The sequence below is a fragment of the Oncorhynchus mykiss genome, chromosome 15 (genome assembly GCF_057628025.1).
Source record: "Oncorhynchus mykiss isolate SJ-2025 chromosome 15, ASM5762802v1, whole genome shotgun sequence".
In the NCBI taxonomy this organism is placed as follows: domain Eukaryota; kingdom Metazoa; phylum Chordata; class Actinopteri; order Salmoniformes; family Salmonidae; genus Oncorhynchus; species Oncorhynchus mykiss.
In genome coordinates, this window is record NC_143036.1 from 56,083,932 (window position 1) to 56,110,624 (window position 26,693).

The 26,693-nt window shown below is 46.3% G+C and overlaps 2 protein-coding genes across 19 annotated transcripts in view; one reads left to right on the forward strand and one right to left on the reverse strand.

Annotated features, from left to right (window-relative positions):
• The window catches only part of LOC110490288 (pleckstrin homology domain-containing family A member 5), a 178,283-nt gene that overhangs the window by 52,050 nt on the left and 99,540 nt on the right, over positions 1-26,693 (reverse strand). For all 17 annotated transcript variants that reach the window (XR_016486767.1, XR_016486768.1, XR_016486766.1 and 14 more), the window contains 4 exons: positions 21,427-21,510; positions 8,229-8,405; positions 3,354-3,495; positions 1,302-1,406 (listed from right to left, as the gene is read on the reverse strand). Coding sequence is in view for 13 of the 17 variants with exons in the window: in XM_090200406.1 (XP_090056532.1) it covers positions 1,302-1,406; positions 3,354-3,495; positions 8,229-8,405; positions 21,427-21,510 (508 nt within the window). In the remaining 4 variants the exon portion in view is untranslated. The remainder of the gene's footprint in view (positions 1-1,301; positions 1,407-3,353; positions 3,496-8,228; positions 8,406-21,426; positions 21,511-26,693) is intronic.
• LOC110490848 (paired mesoderm homeobox protein 2A-like) overlaps positions 1-26,693 on the forward strand; it is a 310,954-nt gene that overhangs the window by 25,034 nt on the left and 259,227 nt on the right. The window contains exon 1 of one of the 2 annotated variants that reach the window (XR_016486771.1): positions 6,456-6,516. The exons of the other annotated variant lie outside the window; for it this stretch is intronic. The gene's annotated coding sequence lies outside the window, so the exon portion shown is untranslated. Of the gene's footprint in view, positions 1-6,455; positions 6,517-26,693 lie in introns of those variants that run through there. 2 annotated transcript variants of the gene reach the window in all.

Below are 26,693 nucleotides of genomic sequence, written 5' to 3' on the forward strand. Positions count from 1 at the left end.
TTTGGAGAGGCACACACCTGTCTATATAAGGTCCCAGAGTTGACAGTGCATATCAGAGCAAAAACCAAGCCATGAGGTCAAAGGAAATGTCCGTAGAGCTCTGAGACAGGATTGAGGCACAGATCTGGGGAAGGGTAACAAAACATGGAAGCTTGGCCAAACTGATCAATCGGGGGAGAAGGGCCTTGGTTAGGGAGGTGACCAAGAACCCGATGGTCACTCACAGAGCTCCAGAGTTCCTCTGTGGAGATGGGAGAACCTTCCAGAAGGACAAGCATCTCTGCAGCACTCCACCAATCAGGCCTTTATGGGGCTAGACAGAAGCCACTCCTCAGTAAAAAAGTACATGACAGCTCGCGTGGAGTTTGCCATAAGGCACCTAAGGACTCTCAGACCATGAGAAACAAGATTGTCTGGCATGATGAAATCAAGATTGAACTCTTTGGCCTGAATGCCAAGCTTCACTTATGGAAGAAACCTGGCACCATCCCTACGGTGAAGCATGATGGTGGCAGATGTTTTTCAGCGGCAGGGACTGGGAGACTAGTCAGGATCGAGGCAAAGATGAACGGAGCAAAGTACAGAGAGATCCTTGATGAAAACCGGCTCCAGAGCGCTCAGGACCTCAGATTGGGGCGAAGGTTCACCTTTCAACAGGACAATGACCCTAAGCACACAGCCAAGACACTGCAGGAGTGGCTTTGGGACAAGTCTCTGAATGTTCTATAGTGGCCCAACCAGAGCGCGGATTGAACCCAATCGAACATCTCTGGAGAGACCTGAAAATAGCTGCGCAGCAACGCTCCCCATCCAAGGATCTGCAGAGAAGACACCCAAGTACAGGTGTGCCAAGCTTGTAGAGTCATACCCAAGATGACTCGATACTGTAATCGCTGCCAAAGGTGCTTCGACAAAGTACTGAGTGAAGGGTCTGAATACTTATGTAAATGTGATATTTTGTCTAAACTTGTTTTTGCTTTTGTCATTATGGGTTATTGTGTGTAATTTGATGAGGAAAAATAACAATTGTATCAGTTTTAGAATTGTATGTGTGTGTGCAGGTGGCTATCCCCTCAAAGCCCCGTCACACAGACTCTCTCCTCAACCCACCGAGGAAGCCTGTGTAGGCTGCACACTTCCACCAACACCAACTCATCCTCATACATACTGCAATCAGCCATTTGATCCGCTCAGGTTCTGCAATTCTCTGGACTATTTTGAGAGTCAATTGCAATGAAGAAGTCATTTAGTCAAGTTCTTCTATTCTGGGAACTACAAATGATGTACAAACTTTCCAATACCTGTTTGTAAAGCCAGTTGCTCTTGACCGCCGGGGCATTGGGGTTCCTCTTAATAGAGTTGGACCTCTTGCCAAAGTTGTGGACCTTTTTGTAAGACCTGGAAGGCTGAAAATGTAAATAGATAAACTGTCAGTATACGGTATGTAAAAACATTTATACACCGTGCCGTGAAAAAGGTATTTGCCGCCTTTCTGATTTTCTTTATTTTTGTATATTTTTGATACTGAATGTTATCCTTGGGTTTTCAAGGATGAACTGCTTGTTTCATGTCCTGCCACAACAATTTAATTGGGATTAGGTCAGGACTTTGACTAGGCCATTCCAAAACTTCTAATTTGTTTGTTTATAGCCATAGACTGACTGTATAGCTGGGGACAATAAAAGGCCACTCTAAAATGTGCAGTTTTGTCACACAACACAATGCCACAGATGTCTCAAGTTTTGAGGGAGCGTGCAATTGGCATTTTGACAGCTGGAATGTCCACCAGAGCTGTTGCCAGAGAATTTAATGTTCATTTCTCTACCATAAACCGACTCCAACGTCGTTTTAGAGAATTTGGCAGTACATCCAACCGGCCTGAACAGCAGACCACGTGTAACCATGCCAGCCCAGGACCTCCACATCCGGCGTCTTCACCTGCAGGACGTCTGAGACCAGCCACCCGGACAGCTGATGAAATTGAAGAGTATTTCTGTCTGTAATAAAGCCCTTTCGTGGAGAAAAACTCATTCTGACTGGCTGGGCCTGACTCCCCAGTGGACGTGCCTATGCCCTCCCAGACCCACCCATGGCCCACCCCTGCCCAGTCAGGTGAAATCAAAAGATTAGGGCCTAACAAACGTATTTCAGTTTGACTTGATTTCCTTATATGAACTGTAAACTCAGTAAAATCGTTGAAATTGTTTCATGTTGCATTTCTATTTTTCGTTCAGTATATATACACAAATATGTGTTGCATAATTAGAGGAGGAGAGTTACAAATTCATTCAAAATATCCTCCTTCAGCAGTAAATATAGGTGAAGCCCGTTAACATGCATTTGGCTCTTTGGTGTTAATAAACAAATAAAGTCCAAAAGCAACAGAAGGAAGAAGTACAGTATTCACCTCATTAAACTAGCCCATTCTACAAGACCATCTTTACTGAGAGAGGGAGAGGAAGAGAGAGATAGATACAGAGAGAGAAAGAGAGAGTGCGAGAGCAAGAGAGAGACTAATTTACAGCATTGCAGAACCGTCTATCCACCCCTACAGCAGCAGAGCATAGCGCTACAGTAGCTCGACCCACAATAGAGTTCCACAGTATGTCATAATAACCATAAAATCGAGCAATCAAACAGGGAAATGGTTCGAATCCAGAGCATCATGGTATTTGTAGTTCTTTATGATAGCCTAATTAGCATGACATTTATTTTTTGGGGGTGGGGGTGAGGGACCATTTGACTGCTCGATTTTATGGGTATTATGACACCTCCACCGTGGTGCTCTATGGTAACTCATCAATAATTACAGCTCATTAATAAATACATGCCACCAAGCAATACCTTCGGTCAGTGTAAGCAGAAGTAAAACATCATTAATTCATGAAAGCATGCTTTTCATTTGATCAAAGCATGCATATTTATACACCAGTCTATTAAGCATTTATGAACTGTGAAGCTGTGACAGGGCTGGGATAATCTAGCATATTTTATCTAATGTAGAGTCCCTGTTCTGATACTCTCTGTGGACTAATACGGCTCTCATAACATTGAACTAATGGAGAAAATGGGAGCGAGCACTGACCCCACAAGACACCTCTCAAAATCCCAGAACTGGGACCTCTGTCTCCCCTCCCACAGGCCCCTATTAGCCAAGTCACTCTTGTTACAGTACATTAATCCAACCCGGTCCTTGTACATGGACCAGAATTGCATGACATCCATTACAGTGGCATCCATGTGCTCTTTAGGAATCACCAACTTCTAACCCTCTCAGATCTATACTCGTGCTTAGGGCATGGGTCTAGTGGCCTGTTAGGGGTAGGGTGTACAGGCCGACGTGGAGCTCTTACCCGTGTGGCGGGGCTGCTGCCAGGGTAGGTGCTGTAGTCTGACCCTCCTGTGTAGTTAGACGCCTGGCTCATGGTGCTCATCGGGCGCTCCTTCTTCACTCGGTCGCTCTCCTCTGATGGAGCCTGCTCTGGAGCCTTTGGCCTGGGGGGGGGGGGGGGAGACAGAGAAATGCAGGAGGACATGAGAAATGCGACAAGACTACACAAATGAGGCTGGGACTCAACTTCTGTGGGATTAATGGGCGGGTTTAAGAGGCGACACGGTTGCAGCTGTGTGCATGACACTGATTGCTCTGCGAATAAGCTGCCTAATGGCCAAGCCTGTCTAGCTCTATCGGTTCGCCAGTTTAAACTCCAACCACAATGAGAGCCCATCTCTGTTAGAGCCAAACCCTGCCGTTAGAGAGAGAGAGAGAGAGAGAGAGAGAGAGAGAGAGAGAGAGAGAGAGAGAGAGAAGGCAACAAGAGGCAGGCCCCATAAATCAAACCAATTACTCACTCCGTCTCACATCTGATATATTCCTCCAAGTCAGGCCACTTTAAATCGCCTGACAACTTTGCCTGACAAACTAAATGGCCTCCTCAAAGTGCATGTCCCAGTCCAGTGGAAGGCCAATACCAAATGCAGGAAAGTTCAAGGACCCCCAGGATAAACTACCCAGCACCATAAAAGATTGTAATGCTTATAACAACAGTAACAAAAAATAAGCTAGGCTCGCCTATAAATCTTCCTATTTGCAGAGTTGATAGACCTAGAGTTGTATTCAGATCAGTATTGTCTCTGAGCAGTGGCCTGTATTCTGTGATCTCTGAGCGTGTATTCTGTGATCTCTGGAGCGTGGAGAGGGGTCGAGAGAATATCTGTATCGGTCTGTCTGGGAGATAGTAAAGCTGGGTTTAAGGTCCCCACCTCACAGGAACAAACACCTTGAACATGAGGGTACACCGCTGATTTCAGCTCTGGTAACAGATAAGGTGTGACGATCCACTCTCCCCTCTCCTGCCAGCTATCGTTCCCTGAAGCTTGACAAATATTATCCTACATTTTCGCTTAGCCCATTCCTCTAATCTACTGTAATCGCCACCTCTCCAACCCGCCATAGAAACAGGTCAGCCTGTATGTCCGTCAGAGTCTGTGACATGTTTGGACCATGTGCATGACGCTTGCATGCAGGGACGTTGCAGGACTGGTCAGACAGGACAGGGGGTTATAACAGGATTGTTATGACAGGTATGTGAACGTGACTTAAGACATGTGAACGTAGGGGCAAGGTTACTTCACAGGCGCACATCAGTTCAGCTTGGCGTTCAAAAACACAAAGGCCAGGCCACAATTAGGACAGCAACGGCTGCTGTTTACTTACACACAACGACACATACATTCTTAACAACACACGGAGCGCACAAAACATTAGGAACACCTTCCTGCACCCCCTTTTGCAAGGTGTCGACCGCATCCCACAGGGACGACTCCAATGCTTCGCACAGCTGTGTCAAGTTTGCTGGATGTCCGTTGGTTGGTTTGACCATTCTTGATACACACGGGAAACAGCAGCGCTGCAGTTCTTGACACCCTCAAACCGGTGCGCCTGGCACCTACTACCATATCCCATTCAAAGGCACTTAAATCTTTTGTCTTGCCCAAGTCTCAAGGCTTAAAAATCCTTCTTTAACCCGTCTCCTCCCCTGCTCAGTCTATGTCACGGAAAGAGCAGGTGTTCCTAATGGTTTGTACACTCAGTATAGATCAACATTAAAAACCTATTTATAGTGAATTGCTAGACCGATATTTAGACGTTATTATCTTCAAAGTGGATAATTGTCTTCACAGCCCATTTGACAGGATTAATCTCCATTGCGGCTTTCCATTCCTTTACACAACGCATGCCCGGGGTATTCCCCAAATGCTTAAATTATGTTTCTGTGGGCTGGTGAAACGTGCGTGACCTTCCAAGCCAACACGGATTATCACGAGTTAATTCAAGCATCTGTGAGAGAATGAGGGATATTAACAGATATTAACCTCTTGAACCTATAGGGGCGCTGTGTCATTATTGGATAAAAAGACGTGCCCGTTTTAAGCGCAATATTTTGTCACGAAAAGATGCTCGACTATGCATGGAATTGACAGCCTTGGAAAGACACAACTCTGACGTCTCCAAAACTGCAAAGATATTATCTGTGCGTGCCCCAGAACTAATGCAACAGGCGAAACCAAGATGATGTTTCATACAGGAAATGCCCCGGATTCTGAAGGCGCTGTGTTCCAATGTCTCCTTATATGGCTGTGAATGCGCCAAGAATGAGCCTGAGCTTTCTGTATATTCCCCGAGGTGTCTGCAGCATTGTGACGTGTTTGTAGGCATATCATTGGAAGATTGACCATAAGAGACTACATTTACCTGGTGTCCCGCCCGGTGTCCTGTGTGCGTAATCAGTAAGTCCATGCGCGTTCCATTTCTTCAGAATTGAAAGTAAACTGCCACGATGGATTTTATCGTCGATAGATATGTGAAAAACACCTTGAGGATTGATTCTAAACATCGTTTGCCATGTTTCTGTTGATATTATGGAGTTAATTTGGAAAAAAGTTTGCGTTTTAATGACTTTTTTTTTTTTTTTTTTTTTTTCTTACCCAAACGTGATGAACAAAACAGAGTGATTAGTCGACACAAATAATATTTTTTGTAAAAACGGAACATTTGCTATCTAACAGAGTCTCCTCATTGAAAACATCTGAAGTTCTTCAAAGGTAAATTATTTTATTTGAATGCTTTTATGGTTTTTTGTGGAAAATGTTGCATGCTGAATGCTAGGCTTAATGCAATGCTAGGCTATCAATACTCTTACACAAATGCTTGTTTAGCTATGGTTCAAAAGCATATTTTGAAAATCTGAGATGACAGTGTTGTTAACAAAAGGCTAAGCTTGAGAGCAAATAGATGAATTTCATTTCATTAGCCATTTTTATGAATAGTTAACGTTGTGTTATGCTAATGAGCTTGCTGATAGATTTACACAATCCTGGATACAGGGGTTTTTTCGTAGCTAAACGTGACGCAGAAAACGGAGCGATTTGTCCTAAACAAATAATCTTTCAGGAAAAACTGAACATTTGCTATCTGAGAGTCTCCTCATTGAAAACATCTGAAGTTCTTCAAAGGTAAATTATTTTATTTGAATGCTTTTCTGTTTTTTTGTGTAAATGTTGCCAGCTGAATGCTAACGCTAAATGCTATGCTAAATGCTACGTTAGCCATCAATACTGTTACACAAATGCTTGTTTTGCAATGGTTGAGAAGCATATTTTGAAAATCTGAGATGACAGTGTTGTTAACAAAAGGCTAAGCTTGAGCGCTAGCATATTTATTTCATTTCATTTGCGATTTTCATGAATAGTTAACGTTGCGTTATGGTAATGAGCTTGAGTCTGTATTCACGATCCCGGATCCGGGATGGGGAGATCAGAAAGGTTAAATGACACTCTTCTTAGCTGAACCTGGAAAGTTTCCAACTTCAACGCTTGTCTCCAGTCAAGGCTTTCCAGCATTAAAGTGTGTGTATGTGCATTTCAAGCATTTCCAAGTGCGTCAGAGGCAGGCCCAGTGAATAGGTCTGTGAATTGCGGGGCAATTGACTCCTGTAGGAGTGGATGACATCAGTCCTGGTGACAACATCAAAAGAACTGAAGAGTGACTCATACAAATCATGCTTAGATCATACAGCCTTTCTATAGGCAATCACTCTCTTTGTCACTTTTCACTCTCTCGTTTTCCTTTTCTATAGATCTCTTTGTTCCTCTCTCGCCTTAATGATGCTTCTCTATCTCCCCCAGGTCTTTATCTCTCCCGCCATCTGTATGGCTCCACCTTCCCCTCCTTTCCCCCCCCCACACACCCTCTCTCTCTCTCTCTCTCTCTCTCTCTCTCTCTCTCTCTCTCTCTCTGTGTTACCTCTGCTAGCAGAAATCTCTAGGAGTAAACTGGAGTATGACCTCTCTGAGAAGCGCTGTCGACCCACACAGCCAGGCTCCCAGATCATACAGCCTCTGCCTCATGATCAATGGCCCCTGTGTGTGTTAGTGTGTCAGCAGGGAGGATAAGAGAGGAAAATGAAGATAAAGGTTACAAAACATGCCTTAGAAGTGAAGCATTTCTTAAAGCTGCATTGTAGTTTGTTACTGTCCGAAAGACCTGGGTTCAAATAGTATCGGTTTTCTTTTCAATACTTCTTTCTGTCTGGAGAATCAAATGGACAGAGTTTTGCATCTCCCTGACAAATCCATTGTGCCAAGCAAGCTCAATCAATGATTAAGTATTTGAAAGAAAGCAAATACTATTTGAACCCATGTTTGCTGTCTGTCTATGCAGGGTCTGTTTAGCTAAATAACGAGTGACTGTGTGTCAGTCTGAACACTGAGGCTATCGTTATCTGAGAGGTAAATGGTAGACCCCGTTGCGAGGAACAATTCTATAAATTGACTCAGGCTCGGAGACATAATGTATTTCACCCGTTGCGATCTCACACACACACACACACACACACACACACACACACACACACACACACACACGATGAGAGCTAAGCTGAATTTTTTCTATTAAATATACTTAAAGACAAATCGGAAGGCACAAATAAATCTTTCACATCTTAGCATTAGCAATGCATAGCAGGATTTCAGGCAACCCAACACACGGCACACGCAGCATACGGGTTAGTGGTTGGACTGACTTAATGAGACAGCGGTAGAGGCAGGACTTCCAGAGAGATGAATTAGCTGGGGTTCTCCACAGAAAGACAGATGAAGAGGCTTATGCTTAATAGCAAGGAAGAGCAAAGCATCCATCCAGCCAATAGGCATGTATACTATATTACCTGTTTGATACAGGGTCTGCAACCGGGTGTGTAACCGGGTTGACTGTGACAGGGTTGACTGTGACAGGATCTGTAACGGGGTTGACCGTAACAGGGTTGACCGTAACAGGGTTGACCGTAACAGGGTTGACTGTGACAGGATCTGTAACGGGGTGGACAAGCTTTGCAGAAGTCAAGCTAGAAAACAAAAAGGGAAGGAAACAAAATGAACTGAATTAAAGAATAATATCAAACAATATAACCTGAAAATATCAAACTAATTATATGTAATCGTGACATTTAACAAATAAACATTCACATCAAACTGACACTATAATTGTAGTCTTCAGGGAGGTTCTCAGGCTACACACTCTCTATATGCTTTTCACTGAATATCCATCGTGAAGAGAACATTACAATTGCATTAATATATGCCATTTAGCAGACACTTTTATCCAAAGCTTAGTCATTCGTACGGGTGGTCCCGGTAATCGAACCCACTATCCTGGTGTTGCAAGCTCCGTGCTCTTCCAACTGAGCTACAGAGGACCGTTGCGGTTTATATTACATAAGCCCATTACCTAGCGCTAATTGACTGTTCCCCTCTAGGCTACTGGCAGCTCTGTACTGTAAGTAAGGGATGGGTTTGTTGGGAGGACAGTCCCTTCTCCTTTCCTACTTCCTACCACCAGTCTCTCTCTCCCTGTGCCACATGAAGGCTGCCCCCTGCATAGCCCCTAGCTTTAGGGCTTCTTCCCTTGCTTGCTCACATTTGGATGCCAGGCAGTGTTCAAATATATCATCATCATATGGTCATTTTGCAGAGGCTTTTATCCAAAGCCAATTACAGTTAACACATGCTGAACGTGGCTCATGTGGTTTTCACATCTAGTATTCAGGAGAATTACCACATCAGAAAGCTGACTCCCACCTAGCATCAAATACAGTGGTCCTTTCTCATCTGGTCTTGAAACAAGACAGGGTTCATATCAACAGCTCTGATGGCAAAACCACCATCAGTTTAATACCAACCCATGCTGCCATCTTCCTTTAACATGTACCATATGTGCTGTGATATCAATATCAGTTTCCCTACAGAGTGAAACTAGCTGATTGCTGTCCAGCCCCTTCCTCCCCTCAAACCTAACTGCAGTTTGGTCTAGCTTTAAATTGTGGCAAGGAGTAAACGTTCTCTGTGAATTGAATCATATATTTTAGTGGGAGAAGAAGATAGGGGAGAAAGCAGAGAGGATGATTGACAGGGATGGAGCAAGAGAAGAAAGAGGAAAGAGGAAGATGAGACAGAAGAAAGAGAGCGAGGAAGTGGAGAGTGAAAAGAGGAATGTAGAAGAATGTGCAGTGCTTTCAGAAAGTATTCATGTCCCTGGACTTTCACGTCCTCATTGAAAAAAAAAAACTCACCCATCTACACACAATGAAATACAGAAATAGCTAATTTACACAAGTACCCCCCCCCCCCGAGTCAATACTTTGTAGAAGCACCTTTAGCAGTGATTACAGCTATGCATCTTTCTCTGTCTCTTTCCACTATTGGATTGTGCAACATTTGTCAATTATTCTTTTCAATATTCTTTAAGCTCTGTTAAATTGGTTTATGATCACAGCTAGACAACCATTTTCAGGTCTTGCCATAGATATTCAAGTAGATTTAAGTCAAAACTGTAACGTGGCCACTCAGGAACATTCATTGTCTTCTTGGTAAGCAACTCCAGTGTAGATTTGGCCTTGTGTTTTAGGTCATTGTCCTGCTGTGTCTGCTGGAAAGCAGACTGAAATTGTTTTTTGTCTAGGATTTTGCCTGTGCTTAGGTCTATTACATGTATTTTTTATTCTGAAAAACTCCCCAGTCGTTAACGATAACAAACATACCCATAACATGATGCAGCCATCACTATGCTTGGAAATATGGAGAGTGGTACTCAGTGATGTGTTTTGCCCCAAACATGACACTTTGTATTCAGGTAAAAAAGTGAATTGCTTTGCCACATTTTTGCAGTATTACTTTAGTGCCTCGTTGCCAACAGGACACATGTTTTTGAATAGTTTTATTCTGTACAGGCTTCCTTCTTTTCACTCTGTCATTTAGGTTAGTATTGTGGAGTAACTACAATGTTGATCATCCATCCTCAGTTTTCTCCTATCACAGACATTAAAATCTGTAACTGTTTTAAACGTACTATTGGCATCATGATGAAATCCCTGAGCGGTTTCCTTCCTTTCCAACAACTGAGTTAGGAAGGACGCCTGTATCTTTGTAGTGAATGGGTGTATTGATACACCATTCAAGTATAATGAATAACTTCACCATTTTCAAAGGGATACTTTTTAAATGTTTACTCATCTACCAATAGGTGCCCTTCTTTGTGAGGCATCGAAAAACCTTCCTGGTCTTTGTGGTTGAATCTGTGTTTGAAATTCACTACTCAACTGAGGGACCTTACAGATAATTGCATGTGTGGGATACAGAGATGAGGTATTCACTCAAAATCATGATACACAATATTATTGCGGACAGAGTGAGTCCATGCAACTTATGTGACTTGTTAAGCACATTTTTACTCCTTAACTTATTTAGGCTTCCCATAACCAAGGGGTTGAATACTTATAGTCTCAAGACATTTCAGCTTTTCATTTGTAAACATCATTTCATTTTGACATTATGGGTTAGTGTGTGTAGGCCAGAGACAAGACACCTAAAATGTAATCCCTTTTAAATTCAGGCTGTGACACAACAAAATGTAGAAAAGTCAAGGGGTGTGAACACTTTCGGAAGACACTGTAAATGTTGCTGTGACGGATGACGAGAGCAAGGCCTCTCCTTTAGGCCCAGGGTCATCGCAGAGGTGGCGGACATTTTGAATCCAATCCTGCGTGCTGAATAAGTTGTGAAGAAAGACATGGCCAGTAAAAAGATGCATAAACAAAACTTTAGAACGGGAAGCATAGAAATAGCTCACATAAAACAGATCTACCACTTCTTAAACTTGCTTTCAAGTGGAATGATAGTTCTATAACTCACCTTTCTATGTGCATTTGGTCAGGTCACCCAAAAAGTGACATATTGCCACTTTAAGACTCCATTCATCAGCCGATGTCACAAAGTGCTGTACAGAAACCCAGCCTAAAACCCCAAACAGCAAGCAATGCAGATGTAGAAGCATGATGGCTAGGAAAAACTCCCTAGAAAGGCAGGAACCTAGGAAGAAACCTAGAGAGGAACCAGGCTATGTGGGGTGGCCAGTCCTCTTCTGGCTGTGCCGGGTGGAGATTATAACAGAACATGGCCAAGATGTTCAAACGTTCATAAATGACCAGCATGGTCAAATAATAATAATAATAATAATAATAATAATAATAATAATCAGCGGTTGTCGAGGGTGCAACAGGTCAGCACCTCAGGAGTAAATGTCAGTTGGCTTTTCATAGCCGAGCATTCAGAGTCAGAGATATTAAAGAGTGAAAGACATCAAAGTTGGGGAAATAAATAGAACACTTGAAAGTATTACAATATAAATGGTGAAAGGGTATAAACTAATGAGCCAAGGAGTTAACTTTTGAATACTTTCTTTTGTCTGGATATTAGGCACAAACACAACACTACACTACACTAAGTGACATTTCTGCACTATAAAGTGGCGCTCAGTGGTTTGTGCCTGGGGTCTAAGGAGATTAAAGCAGAGGTTTATCACACTGTAAATAACTCATTACAGAGTCTGGCTGGACCAGGAGCACTGATCCTATTGAGAAAGAGAGAGAGCGGGAGAGGGGAAGAGAGAGAGAGAAGAAAGTTCGAGAGAGAGGGAGTATGGGGTGTGGGAGGGACAAAGGGAGAGACGAAGCATGAGGAGGAGAGTGAAAGAGGGAGAGAGGCAGGGTGGGGGAATATGGGCGAGTCGGAAAGGCAGAGAGGGACTGTGGGCGACGAGTGGAAAGAGATGGAGAGAGAGGTTGATAGGGAGAGAGGATGTGTGGGTTGAAGAAGTGTAAACCGGTTACCAATGAGGAGTGCTTCCTTCAGAACACCATTAATCCACATTACACCCTCTATTACGTCTGTAGGGAAGGTGGAGGTGTGTGAGGGAGAGGTGACATTTATCTGAAGTAGATTACTTTTCATCCCCTATTCGCTTCGGAAACTTTCCTTTTCAGAGATTTATAAAGATTCTTATACTAAAGTTCCATAAAAGGTGTTTTGACGTGTCAATCACCTGGGAGAACGGAGATGGTGTCGACCAGGATTCAAGGACAGCAGTTCAGTACAAAGAACGTTAAGCGAACACACTTTCAGAATGCAGTGCTGGCCATAAAGCAGAGGTTGCTCAACTCCATTTATTTGATTCTATATCCAGTATATTATATCACCATTTGTCACCTGCTGCATTAGTCTCTCATATCCACCGTTATTTTACAATTGTTTTTTACTATTTTAATTCATTTCCGAATTTATCTTGAGTTGAGATTTGCATAGAAACGTTGTGTGTTAGCTTTTCACACCCTTTTATTTGATTAAATAAGCACCTTGAAATGCATTTGCTGTGAGAAAAGTGCTATTTAAATGAAGTTTGATTGATTGATCATACAGTCTTCAGACAGACCGAGAGACTGAGTGACAAGGCCGGCCAAATTAACATTGCTTGGTTATCCGCTCACGGATAGGCCGACGCTCGCTGGATAATCAGGATGTGAAGTTGTGTTTTTCCACTGGGAGGAACGAACACATCACTTGCTTTCTGTTGTTTCAAGTATTCTGTTGTGTCGGTCTCGCAACGTGCAAGGAGTTGAAAAGAAAGTGGGTCTTCATTATGAAAAACCAACACATTCCGGCAGTCAAGACTTAGTCAGCCCAAGAACCCTAGCGAAGGCGGTGGTGTCGAGTTGCTGTTTGGAATGACAGAAACATTTTAGCATCTTTTCCATTTTCCTTCTTGTGATCGGAGGTGACCCTCGTTCACACAAACCTTTCTGTCTGACACCAACACACCTCAATCTGTTATGTTTGACTTTCTCGCCTCAGTCCCAATTAACAGTTTACACACTGAGGAGAATATTTGCATATTATCCTCAGACGCCTCAGTGTGGTGCTAATAGAAAGAGCAGACATGGGTTTAAATAGTATTTGAAATAATTTCAAATACCTTAGATGGGCTTGATTGAGCTTGCCTGCCGAAATGGAACCAATGGAATGCTCACAAAAGTAAACGCTAAAACAAAACAAAGTAAACGCAAAAGCAAATGGAATTTTAATCCAAGTCTGAGGAGGAGAGTGTGACAGAGGGGATAATTGGGACGGGGTGCAGAGCAGATTGGAGGGGGGTTATCACTCAACGGCACAGCCAGGAAGTAAGGAACAGACTACAAATCTCCAAAACACCTAATGTTCCATCCAGAAAAATAGGATTCGAACTGAGTCATGACTGCATCTGACTGCATAATAGCCTAAATTCTTTGTTTTTGAGGTAAAGTGAGAAAATGGCTGCCAAGCTTAAGCAATTTCTCCATCTCTCTCTCCGGCTCTCAGTACGTGTCTCTCTCCGTCTCGCAGTACGTGTCTCTCAGTACGTGTCTCAGTACGTGTCTAAGTCACTCTCTCTGTCTCAGTCACTCTCTCTCTGTCTCTGTCACACTCTCTCTCTGTCTGTCTCACTCTCTCTCTGTCTGTCTGTCTCAGTCTCTCTCTGTCTGTCTCAGTCACTCTCTCTCAGTCACTCTCTCTCTCTGTCTGTCTCAGTCCCTCTCTCTCTCTGTCTGTCTCAGTCACTCTCTCTCTCTCTTGCTGTCTCAGTCACTCTCTCTCTCTCTCAGCCACACACTCTCTCTCTCCCTCTGACACACTCTCTCTCTGTCACTCTGTCACACACGCTCTCCCTCTGACACACTCTCTCTCTCTGTCACTCTGCCACTCTCTCAGCCACACACTCTCTCTCTCTCTCTCCCTCTGACACACTCTCTCTCTCTGTCACTCTCTGTCACACTGTCACACACTCTCTCTGTCACTCTCTCAGTCACACACACTCTCTCTCCCCCTCTGTCACACTCACTCTCTCTCCCCTCTGTCACACTCTCTCTCTCCCCCTGTCACTCTCTATGATACTCTCTCTCTCCCTCTGACACTCTCTATGATACTCTCTCTCTCCCTCTGACACTCTTTCTCTCTCTCCCTCTGACACACTCTCCCTCTCTGTCACTTTCTCAGTCACGCACTCGCTCTGTCTCAGTCGCGCACTCGCTCTGTCTCAGTCGCGCACTCGCTCTGTCTCAGTCGCGCACTCGCTCCGTCTCAGTCGCGCACTCGCTCCGTGTCCGTCGCGCTCTCTCTCCGTCGCCGTCATGCTCTCTCTCCGTCTCCGTCACGCTCTCTCTCCGTCTCCGTCACGCTCTCTCTCCGTCTCCGTCACGCTCTCTCTCCGTCTCCGTCACGCTCTCTCTCCGTCACGCTCTCTCTCTGTCTCCGTCGCTCTCTCTGTCTCCGTCGCTCTCTCTGTCTCCGTCGCTCTCTCTCTCTCTCCGTCACGCTCTCTCTCTGTCTCCGTCGCTCTCTCTGTCTCCGTCGCTCTCTGTCTCCGTCGCTCTCTCTCTGTCTCCGTCACGCTCTCTCTCTGTCTCCGTCGCTCTCTCTCTGTCTCCGTCGCTCTCTCTCTGTCTCCGTCGCTCTCTCTCTGTCTCCGTCGCTCTCTCTCTGTCTCCGTCGCTCTCTCTCTGTCTCCGTCGCTCTCTCTCTGTCTCCGTCACGCTCTCTCTCTGTCTCCGTCACGCTCTCTCTCTGTCTCCGTCGCTCTCTCTCTGTCTCCGTCGCTCTCTCTCTGTCTCCGTCGCTCTCTCTGTCTCCGTCACGCTCTCTCTCTGTCTCCGTCGCTCTCTCTCTGTCTCCGTCGCTCTCTCTCTGTCTCCGTCGCTCTCTCTCTGTCTCCGTCGCTCTCTCCCTGTCTCCGTCGCTCTCTCTCTGTCTCCGTCGCTCTCTCTCTGTCTCCGTCACGCTCTCTCTCTGTCTCCGTCACGCTCTCTCTCTGTCTCCGTCGCTCTCTCTCTCTGTCTCCGTCGCTCTCTCTCTGTCTCCGTCGCTCTCTCTGTCTCCGTCACGCTCTCTCTCTGTCTCCGTCGCTCTCTTTCTGTCTCCGTCGCTCTCTCTCTGTCTCCGTCACGCTCTCTCTCTGTCTCCGTCACGCTCTCTCTCTGTCTCCGTCGCTCTCTCTCTGTCTCCGTCGCTCTCTCTCTCTGTCTCCGTCGCTCTCTCTCTCTGTCTCCGTCGCTCTCTCTCTCTGTCTCCGTCACGCTCTCTCTCTCTGTCTCCGTCGCTCTCTCTCTCTGTCTCCATCGCTCTCTCTCTCTCTCTGTCTCCGTCACGCTCTCTCTCTCCGTCTCCGTCACGCTCTCTCTCTCTGTCTCCGTCACGCTCTCTCTCTGTCTCCGTCGCTCTCTCTGTCTCCGTCGCTCTCTCTCTGTCTCCAACGCACTCTCTCTGTCTCCGACGCGCTCTCTCTGTCTCCGACGCGCTCTCTCTCTGTCTCCGACGCGCTCTCTCTCTGTCTCCGTCACGCTCTCTCTCTGTCTCCGTCACGCTCTCTCTCTGTCTCCGTCACGCTCTCTCTCTGTCTCCGTCACGCTCTCTCTCTGTCTCCGTCACGCTCTCTCTCTGTCTCCGTCACGCTCTCTCTGTCTCCATCACGCTCTCTCTGTCTCCGTCACGCTCTCTCTGTCTCCGTCACTCTCTCTCTGGGTCCGTCATTCACTCTCTGTCTCCGTCACGCTCTCTCTGTCTCCGTCACGCTCTCTCTGGGTCCGTCATTCACTCTCTGTGTCCTTCACTCACTCTCTGTGTCTGTCATTCACTCTCTGTGTCCGTCACTCACTCTCTGTGTCCGTTACTCACTCTCTGTGTCCGTCATTCACTCTCTGTGTCCGTCACTCACTCTCTGTCCATCACTCTCTGTCCATCACTCACTATGTCACTCTCTCAGCCACACACACTCTCTCTCTCCCTCTGACACACTCTCTCTCTCTGTCACTCTCTCAGTCACACACACTCTCTCTCCCCATCTGTCACACTCTCTCTCTTTCCCCCTCAGTCACTCTCAGTCAGTCACTCTGTCTCAGACTCAGTCTCTGTCACACGCTCTGTCACACTCTCTCCCTCTGACATGCTCTCTCTCTCTCCCTCTGTCACACACTCTCTCTTTGTCACTCTCTGTCACTCTCTCAGTCACACACTCTCTCTCTCCCTCTGACACACTCTCTCTCTCTCCCTCTGACACTCTCTCTCTGTCACATTCTCTCTCTGTCACTCAGTCACACACTCTCTCCCTCTGACACACTCTCTCTCTGTCACTCTCTGTCACATTCTCTCTCTGTCACTCTCAGCCACACACTCTCTCTCTCCCTCTGACACACTCTCTCTCTCACTCTCTCAGTCACACACACTCTCTCTCCCCATCTGTCACACTCTCTCTCTTTCCCCCTCTGTCACTCTCTCAGTGACACACTCTCTCTCTCCCTCTGACACACTCTCTCTCTCTGTCACTCTCTGTCACATACTCTCTCTGTCACTCTCTCAGTCACACACACTCTCTCTCCCCATCTGTCACACACTCTCTCTCTCCCTCTGTCACTCTCTCTCCCCATCTGTCACACTCTCTCTTTCCCCCTCTGTCACTCTCCCCATCTATCACACTCTCTCCCTCCCTCTGACACACTCTCTCTCTGTCACTCTCTCAGCCACACACTCTCTCTCTCTCTCCCTCAGCCACTCTCTGTCACACACTCTCTCTGTCACTCTCTGTCACACACTCTCTCTGTCACTCTCTCAGTCACACACTCTCTCTCTCCCTCTGACACACTCTCTCTCTCTCTCTCCCTCTGACACTCTCTCTCTGTCACATTCTCTCTCTGTCACTCTCTCAGTCACACACTCTCTCCCTCTGACACACTCTCTCTCTGTCACTCTCTCAGCCACACACACACTCTCTCTCTCCCTCTGACACACTCTCTCTCTCTGTCACTCTCTCAGTCACACACACTCTCTCTCCCCATCTGTCACACTCTCTCTTTCCCCCTCTGTCACTCTCTCAGTGACACTCTCTCTCGCTCTCCCCATCTATCACACTCTCTCCCTCTGTCACTCTCTGTGACACTCCCTCTCCCTCCCTCTGACACACTCTCTCTCTGTCACTCTCTCAGCCACACACTCTCTCTCTCCCTCAGTCACTCTCTGTCACACACTCTCTCTGTCACTCTCTGTCACACACTCTCTCTGTCACTCTCTCAGTCACACACAATCTCTCTCCCCCTCTGTCACACTCACTCTCTCTCCCCCTCTGTCACACTCACTCTCTCTCCCCCTCTGTCACACTCACTCTCTCCCCCTCTGACACACTCTCTCTCTCTGTCACTCAGTCACACACACTCTCTCTCTCTCTCCCTCTCTCTGACATACTCTCTCTCTGTCACTCTGACACACACTCTCTCTCTGTCACTCTCTGTCACACACACTCCCTCTCTCTCTCCCTCTGTCACTCTCTCAGTGACACTCTCTCTCTCCCTCTGACACACTCTCTCTCTCTTTCCCTCTGACACTCTCTCTCTCTCTCTCCCTCTGACACACTCTCTCTCTGTCACTCTCTGTCACTGTCACATTCTCTGTCACTCTCTGTCACACACTCTCTCTCTCTCTCTCCCTCTGACACTCTCTCTTTCTCTCTTCCCCTCTGACACACTCTCTCTCTGTCACTCTGACACACTCTCTCTCTCAGTCACTCTCTCAGTCAGTCACTCTCAGTCAGTCACTCTTTTTCAGTCTTTCAGTCATCCTCTCTAAGTCTCTCTCTCAGTCAGTAACTCTTTCCCTCTCAGTCGCTCAGTCACTCTCTGCCTCTCTGTGACTCTCTCAGGCTCTCTCACTCAGTCTCAGGCTCTCTCTCTCTCTCAGACACTCACTCTCTGTCACACTGTCATTCACTCACTGTGTCACACTCTCTGTCACTCTCTCTCTCTCTCCCTCTGACACACTCTCTCTCTCTGTCACTCTCTGTCACATACTCTCTCTGTCACTCTCTCAGTCACACACACTCTCTCTCCCCATCTGTCACACACTCTCTCTCTCCCTCTGTCACTCTCTCTCTCTCTCTCCCCATCTGTCACACTCTCTCTTTCCCCCTCTGTCACTCTCCCCATCTATCACACTCTCTCCCTCCCTCTGACACACTCTCTCTCTGTCACTCTCTCAGCCACACACTCTCTCTCTCTCTCCCTCAGCCACTCTCTGTCACACACTCTCTCTGTCACTCTCTGTCACACACTCTCTCTGTCACTCTCTCAGTCACACACTCTCTCTCTCCCTCTGACACACTCTCTCTCTCTCTCTCCCTCTGACACTCTCTCTCTGTCACATTCTCTCTCTGTCACTCTCTCAGTCACACACTCTCTCCCTCTGACACACTCTCTCTCTGTCACTCTCTCAGCCACACACACACTCTCTCTCTCCCTCTGACACACTCTCTCTCTCTGTCACTCTCTCAGTCACACACACTCTCTCTCCCCATCTGTCACACTCTCTCTTTCCCCCTCTGTCACTCTCTCAGTGACACTCTCTCTCGCTCTCCCCATCTATCACACTCTCTCCCTCTGTCACTCTCTGTGACACTCCCTCTCCCTCCCTCTGACACACTCTCTCTCTGTCACTCTCTCAGCCACACACTCTCTCTCTCCCTCAGTCACTCTCTGTCACACACTCTCTCTGTCACTCTCTGTCACACACTCTCTCTGTCACTCTCTCAGTCACACACAATCTCTCTCCCCCTCTGTCACACTCACTCTCTCTCCCCCTCTGTCACACTCACTCTCTCTCCCCCTCTGTCACACTCACTCTCTCCCCCTCTGACACACTCTCTCTCTCTGTCACTCAGTCACACACACTCTCTCTCTCTCTCCCTCTCTCTGACATACTCTCTCTCTGTCACTCTGACACACACTCTCTCTCTGTCACTCTCTGTCACACACACTCCCTCTCTCTCTCCCTCTGTCACTCTCTCAGTGACACTCTCTCTCTCCCTCTGACACACTCTCTCTCTCTTTCCCTCTGACACTCTCTCTCTCTCTCTCCCTCTGACACACTCTCTCTCTCTCTCCCTCTGACACACTCTCTCTCTGTCACTCTCTGTCACTGTCACATTCTCTGTCACTCTCTGTCACACACTCTCTCTCTCTCTCTCCCTCTGACACTCTCTCTTTCTCTCTTCCCCTCTGACACACTCTCTCTCTGTCACTCTGACACACTCTCTCTCTCAGTCACTCTCTCAGTCAGTCACTCTCAGTCAGTCACTCTTTTTCAGTCTTTCAGTCATCCTCTCTAAGTCTCTCTCTCAGTCAGTAACTCTTTCCCTCTCAGTCGCTCAGTCACTCTCTGCCTCTCTGTGACTCTCTCAGGCTCTCTCACTCAGTCTCAGGCTCTCTCTCTCTCTCAGACACTCACTCTCTGTCACACTGTCATTCACTCACTGTGTCACACTCTCTGTCACTCTCTCTCTCTCCCCTGACACACTCTCTCTCTCTCCCTGACACACTCTCTCTCTCTCCCTGACACACTCTCTCTCTCATCCTGACACACTCTCTCTCTCTCCCTGACACACTCTCTCTCTCATCCTGACACACTCTCTTACTCAGTCCCTCGCTCACTCAGTCCCTCTCTCACCCACTCTCACTCAGTCCCTCGCTCACTCACTCTCACTCAGTCCCTCGCTCACTCACTCTCACTCAGTCCCTCGCTCACTCACTCTCACGCAGTCCCTCTCTCACTCACTCTCACTCAGTCCCTCGCTCACTCACTCACTCTCACTCAGTCCCTCGCTCACTCACTCACTCTCACTCAGTCCCTCGCTCACTCACTCACTCTCACTCAGTCTCTCGCTCACTCACTCTCACTCAGTCTCTCGCTCACTCACTCTCACTCAGTCCCTCGCTCACTCACTCTCACTCAGTCCCTCGCTCACTCACTCTCACTCAGTCCCTCGCTCACTCACTCTCACTCAGTCCCTCGCTCACTCACTCTCACTCAGTCCCTCGCTCACTCACTCTCACTCAGTCCCTCGCTCACTCACTCTCACTCAGTCCCTCGCTCACTCACTCTCACTCAGTCCCTCACTCACTCACCCAGTCCCTCACTCACACACCCAGTCCCTCACTCACACACAGTCACACAGTCCCTCACTCACTCACACAGTCCCTCACTCACTCACACACGCAGTCCCTCACTCAGTCACACACGCAGTCCCTCACTCACGCACGCAGTCCCTCACTCACGCACGCACGCAGTCCCTCACTCACGCACGCACGCAGTCCCTCACTCACTCACGCACGCAGTCCCTCACTCACTCACGCACGCAGTCCCTCACTCACTCACGCACGCAGTCCCTCACTCACACAGTCCCTCAGTCAGTCACTCTCAGTCACTCTCTCAGTCACTCTCTGTCAGTCAGTCACTGTCAGTCAGTCACTCTCAGTCTGTCAGTCAGTCACTCTCTCAGTCAGTCACTCTCTCAGTCAGCCACTGAAGAAGGTTAATACTACATGATGTCATGATAAACTGTAAGGTTTCCTCTTCAGGATACCTCTGTGTGTGTATGTGTGTTAAAACCTGTTTTTGAGTGTTGTGACCTTCAGACACTATCAGAAGGTGTCTAAGTTCAGACTCCTCCTGTCTGGATCCCACCGTGGTTTTCTGGTTCCAACGCCTCCAGGATTACAATACACTTTCTAGTCCATAAAAGCCACTCTTCTCACAGCGTCTCCGTCAATTTACAATGGCATAAAAGCTCAAACTGTGAATATATGCCATTGTGAATACATGCTCAACTACTGTATGAATATTTTATGTAAACACCACACAACCAATTTAGTACATAATTTAATATGCAATATACTGTGACATGATCTGACAGTAACGTGGGCCCTCAAGCATTACTGGAGGACAAAGTTGTGTGTTTTATAACTTTCATATGAATGTGATTTGTGGAAAACTTCCCTGTATTTCAACTCACACTTTGACATTCATCTTGTGGCATAAAGAATGGACACACGATGCAGGGGTGAAACCAATCCGACATTATAGGTTAATGTGTGTGCATGTAAGTTCACTTGTGGGTATGTCATTCCACTGGCATGTATGTTCCAGTCATCCCACTGGTCAGGGTGTGGGAGAGAAGAGACTTACTGTTCGTTGACGACAAAGATGCAGTTGTCTTGTGAAGGAAGACCAGAGACTGGATGCTTACAGGTCACCTTCCGCTCATTGTGACTGGAGAGAGAGAGATAGAGAGGTGGGGGAGAGGGATAGAGGAGGGGGGGGGGGGGGGGGGCAGGGAGAGAAAGGGATAAGGGGGAGAAGAGAGAGAGCGAGAGAGAGAGCACATTAGACCACCAAAATCATACATAAAGTAGACTTAATTAATAACAGCATTGTTAACCATATTACTCATTGTCAACCAGCCAATAGTAACCATATTGCCCATTTGTCAACCAGCCAATAGTAACCATATTACCCATTTGCCAACCAGCCAATAGTAACCATATTGCCCATTTGTCAACCAGCCAATAGTAACCATATTACCCATTTGTCAACCAGCCAATAGTAACCATATTGCCCATTTGTCAACCAGCCAATAGTAACCATATTACCCATTTGTCAACCAGCCAATAATAACCATATTACCCATTGTTAACCAGCCAATACTAACCATATTACCCATTGTTAACCAACCAATACTAACCATATTAGCCATTGTTAACCAGCCAATAGTAACCATATTACCCATTGTTAGCCAGCCAATACTAACCATATTACCCATTGTCAACCAGCCAATACTAACCATATTACCCATTGTCAACCAGCCAATACTAACCATATTACCCATTGTCAACCAGCCAATAGTAACCATATTACCCATTGTTAACCAGCCAATAGTAACCATATTACCCATTGTTAACCAGCCAATAATAACCATATTACTCATTGTCAACCAGCCAATAGTAACCATATTACCCATTGTTAACCAGCCAATACTAACCATATTACCCATTTGTCAACCAACCAATAATAACCATATTACCCATTGTTAACCAGCCAATAGTAACCATGTTACCCATTGTTAACCAACCAATAGTAACCATATTACCCATTGTTAACCAGCCAATACTAACCATATTACCCATTGTTAACCAGCCAATACTAACCATATTACCCATTGTCAACCAGCCAATAGTAACCATATTACCCATTGTTAACCAGCCAATAGTAACCATATTACCCATTGTCAACCAGCCAATAGTAACCATATTACCCATTGTTAACCAGCCAATACTAACCATATTACCCATTTGTCAACCAGCCAATAGTAACCATATTACCCATTGTTAACCAGCCAATACTAACCATATTACCCATTGTTAACCAGCCAATAGTAACCATATTACCCATTTGTCAACCAACCAATAGTAACCATATTACCCATTGTTAACCAACCAATAGTAACCATATTACTCATTGTCAACCAGCCAATAGTAACAATTTTACCCATTGTTAACCAGCCAATACTAACCATATTACCCATTTGTCAACCAGCCAATAATAACCATATTACCTATTGTTAACCAGCCAATAGTAACCATATTACCCATTGTTAACCAACCAATAGTAACCAGCCAATAGTAACCATATTACCCATTGTTAACCAGCCAATACTAACCATATTACCCATTGTTAACCAGCCAATACTAACCATATTACCCATTGTCAACCAGCCAATAGTAACCATATTACCCATTGTTAACCAGCCAATACTAACCATATTACCCATTGTTAACCAGCCAATAGTAACCATATTACCCATTGTTAACCAGCCAATAGTAACCATATTACCCATTGTTAACCAGCCAATAGTAACCATATTACCCATTGTTAACCAGCTAATAGTAACCATATTACCCATTGTTAACCAACCAATAGTAACCATATTACTCATTGTTAACCAGCCACTACTAACCATATTACCAATTGTTAACCAGCCAATACTAACCACATTACCCATTGTTAACCAGCCAATACTAACCATATTACCCATTGTTAACCAGCCAATACTAACCATATTACCCATTGTTAACCAGCCAATAGTAACCATATTACCCATTTGCCAACCAGCCAATAGTAACCATATTACCCATTGTTAACCAGCCAATAGTAACCATATTACCCATGTGTCAACCAGCCAATAGTAACCATATTACCCATTGTCAACCAGCCAATACTAACCATTTTACCCATTGTTAACCAGCCAATAGTAACCATATTACCCATTGTTAACCAGCCAATTGAGGAGCAGTAGGAAGATGAGGATTAGTGTCCCTCTCCACACGACACAATGTCCTGTTGAAGAACAATGAACAGCAGACACAATGCCTACACACCTTGAGTGTTGGGTGGTGCTGAACTTCAGCATGGCAGCCCATCTGTTTTCTGACCTGGGTCAAACACTGTTCTACACAGCACCATCTAACATAGTTCTTCCACTGACACTATCCTCTCTTCTCTCGCGTGACAAACAGCTATCCAGCCCAGACGTGGATCTTCAACACTGCTGCAGAATACAAATGATCTACCCCTCCCTAGAAGCCCCGAACTGCTCCAGTCATATGCCCTAGATCACAAGAGCACAGCTAACAGGCTGTTTCACAGCAAGTTGTGACCTATCTATAAATACAATTACAGCACCTCAGCCAGTCAGACAGAGAACGAGAGACCTCGGCAGCCGGCCCTCTGTAAGACACAAGCAGCTTTTCACGTAGAGTGGAGGGGAGGCAGGGGAACGCTTAGTGCTGATAAAGACTAGATAGAACAGAGCTCTCTTTTCTGCTCCAAAGATGAAGCCATGCACACACACACACAGAGGGAAGGAGGACAGACTGTACAGACAGAGAATACGCTATTCTCATGGATTTAACAGCTCTCTAGGCTCATTTGGACATGGATGGATATCTGAAAGAGAGAGTGTACTGTATATTTATCAACTGGCTCGGACACACACTATATGATGCCACAGAACCCCCCCCCCCCCCCCCCGACACACACACACACTGTATGATGCCACTGCCTCACACACACACTGTATGATGCCACAGACCCACACACACTGTATGATGCCACAGACCCACACACACTGTATGATGCCACAGACCCACACACACTGTATGATGCCACAGACCCACACACACTGTATGATGCCACAGACCCACACACACTGTATGATGCCACAGAACCCCCCCCCCCCCCCCCCAACACACACACACACACTGTATGATGCCACTGCCTCACACACACACTGTATGATGCCACAGACCCACACACACTGTATGATGCCACAGACCCACACACACTGTATGATGCCACAGACCCACACACACTGTATGATGCCACAGACCCACACACACTGTATGATGCCACAGACCCACACACTGTATGATGCCACAGACCCACACACACTGTATGATGCCACAGACCCACACACACTGTATGATGCCACAGACCCACACACACTGTATGATGCCACAGACCCACACACACTGTATGATGCCACAGACCCACACACAATGTATGATGCCACAGACCCACACACACCGTATATGATATCCCTGCAGGCTTACCGAGTGTCTCAGCTGGGCTGTAGTTAGCTAGGCTTGTGGCTGAAACACCTGGTTTCATCTGTAACTTGCTGAAACACCACTGCCCCCCCCCCCACACACACACACACACATTGTCCACTGCTGTAGGGCCTGCTGTAGCTCTTGTGCAATACAACACACTTCAGTTAAGTCAACACTGGAGCAAGAGGATAGTCTGGCCTGCAGGAGTCACAGATGGAGATGGAACACTCCTCTCTCTCTCTGCGGATCTTTGTCCTACTAAGGCCATGCCAGGGGGTCTGCTGGGCTAATCTACCCAGTGAAGCAGCAGTGTTCGTGGGCTTGGTCTCTGGACTGTGTCCCTGCTGGAGATGTCCCAGCCCTGCCATCCAGGACACAGTCACAGCTGAGCCAGAGAGACATGTCGCCTGTACCGTCTATTATTAACTGTGATCCATGTCTCCCATCTGTCACGTAGAATCACAAAGCACAATCACTCAGAGCCACGACATGACAGGATCTGCTTTTATTCATGAGTTCTGGAGATTACCCAAGTGCATGTGTGTGTAAGTGAGTGTGTGTATATGTCAATGCTGCGGAGACACCACAAGGGGGTCTCAGAAGTGTTTCCACTTGGCCTCCCCCCACCCCACTTTGAGACACAAGAAATCTAGATGGCAATGTGGGAAATGATAAACAAAACTCATGAAAGGGGGAAGCATCCCATTGCTCTTTGAATCGAAATGAAAGTTGTGGGAAGACAATGGTCATTAGTCAGAGATTCAAAACAACCGCATCCTCCATGGCTCTCCAATATCAGAGCAACATCCATTTCCACTGGTTAAAAGGAAGAGAAATAATGTCTTTCTAGCCTCTGAGGACAACTTCTATGCACTCACTGTCAGACTCGGTCCTGCTAAAAGTAATAACGTATCATGAAATTACAACCTGGGGCTTGTCAATAAAGCAGCAACAGACTTCAGCCTCTGAGCCAAAACCGAAACACATACAGTGGGGCAAAAAAAGTATTTAGTCAGCCACCAATTGTGCAAGTTCTCCCACTTAAAAGGATGAGAGAGGCCTGTTTTCATCATAGGTACACTTCAACTATGACAGACAAAATGAGAAAGAAAATCCAGAAAATGAAAATTACAGGCCTCTCTCATCTTTTTAAGTGGGAGAACTTGCACAATTGTTGGCTGACTAAATACTTTTTTGCCCCACTGTATATATCGAACCAAAAAATATCACCTCAAATTTCATGCACCATTTTCCCTCCCAGATACACTGATGTTGTTATGTGTGATGTGGGGCAAGCCATGCCATAACTAGCCGTAACTTGAACTACAGCTGGAGCACACCGGACACACATTGCTTAGAGGCGACAGAGGAGGCCGAGGCAGAGGGACATAACGATCACCTTGAATTACAGCCATCAAATAAGTCTGCAGAGTAGCTTCGTGTCCTCCTCAGCGAGGCATCACGTAACTGATCATCAACAGGGGCTGTATGTTTTACTCATTTTCTGACCATTGCAAGGTGAAACAACAGAAGGGTATGAACAGAAGGGCTTCTCTGTCAGTCCAAGGACAGGAGCTGAATTGTACACAGACAGGGAAATAAATCAGAGAGAGCAGTGTTTTATGCCAAAGCAGTACGCCGCCGCTTTCTTCTGAAATGTCATTGTTTCTGCTCCGGTGACTGGTCTGTTGCAGCGCTAGGTAGGTAATGGAGGCAGCTGGCCTGGCGGTTAACAGCCTTGGGTCAGTAACCAAAGATGTTGCTGGTTCGAATCTCTGTGCAGAC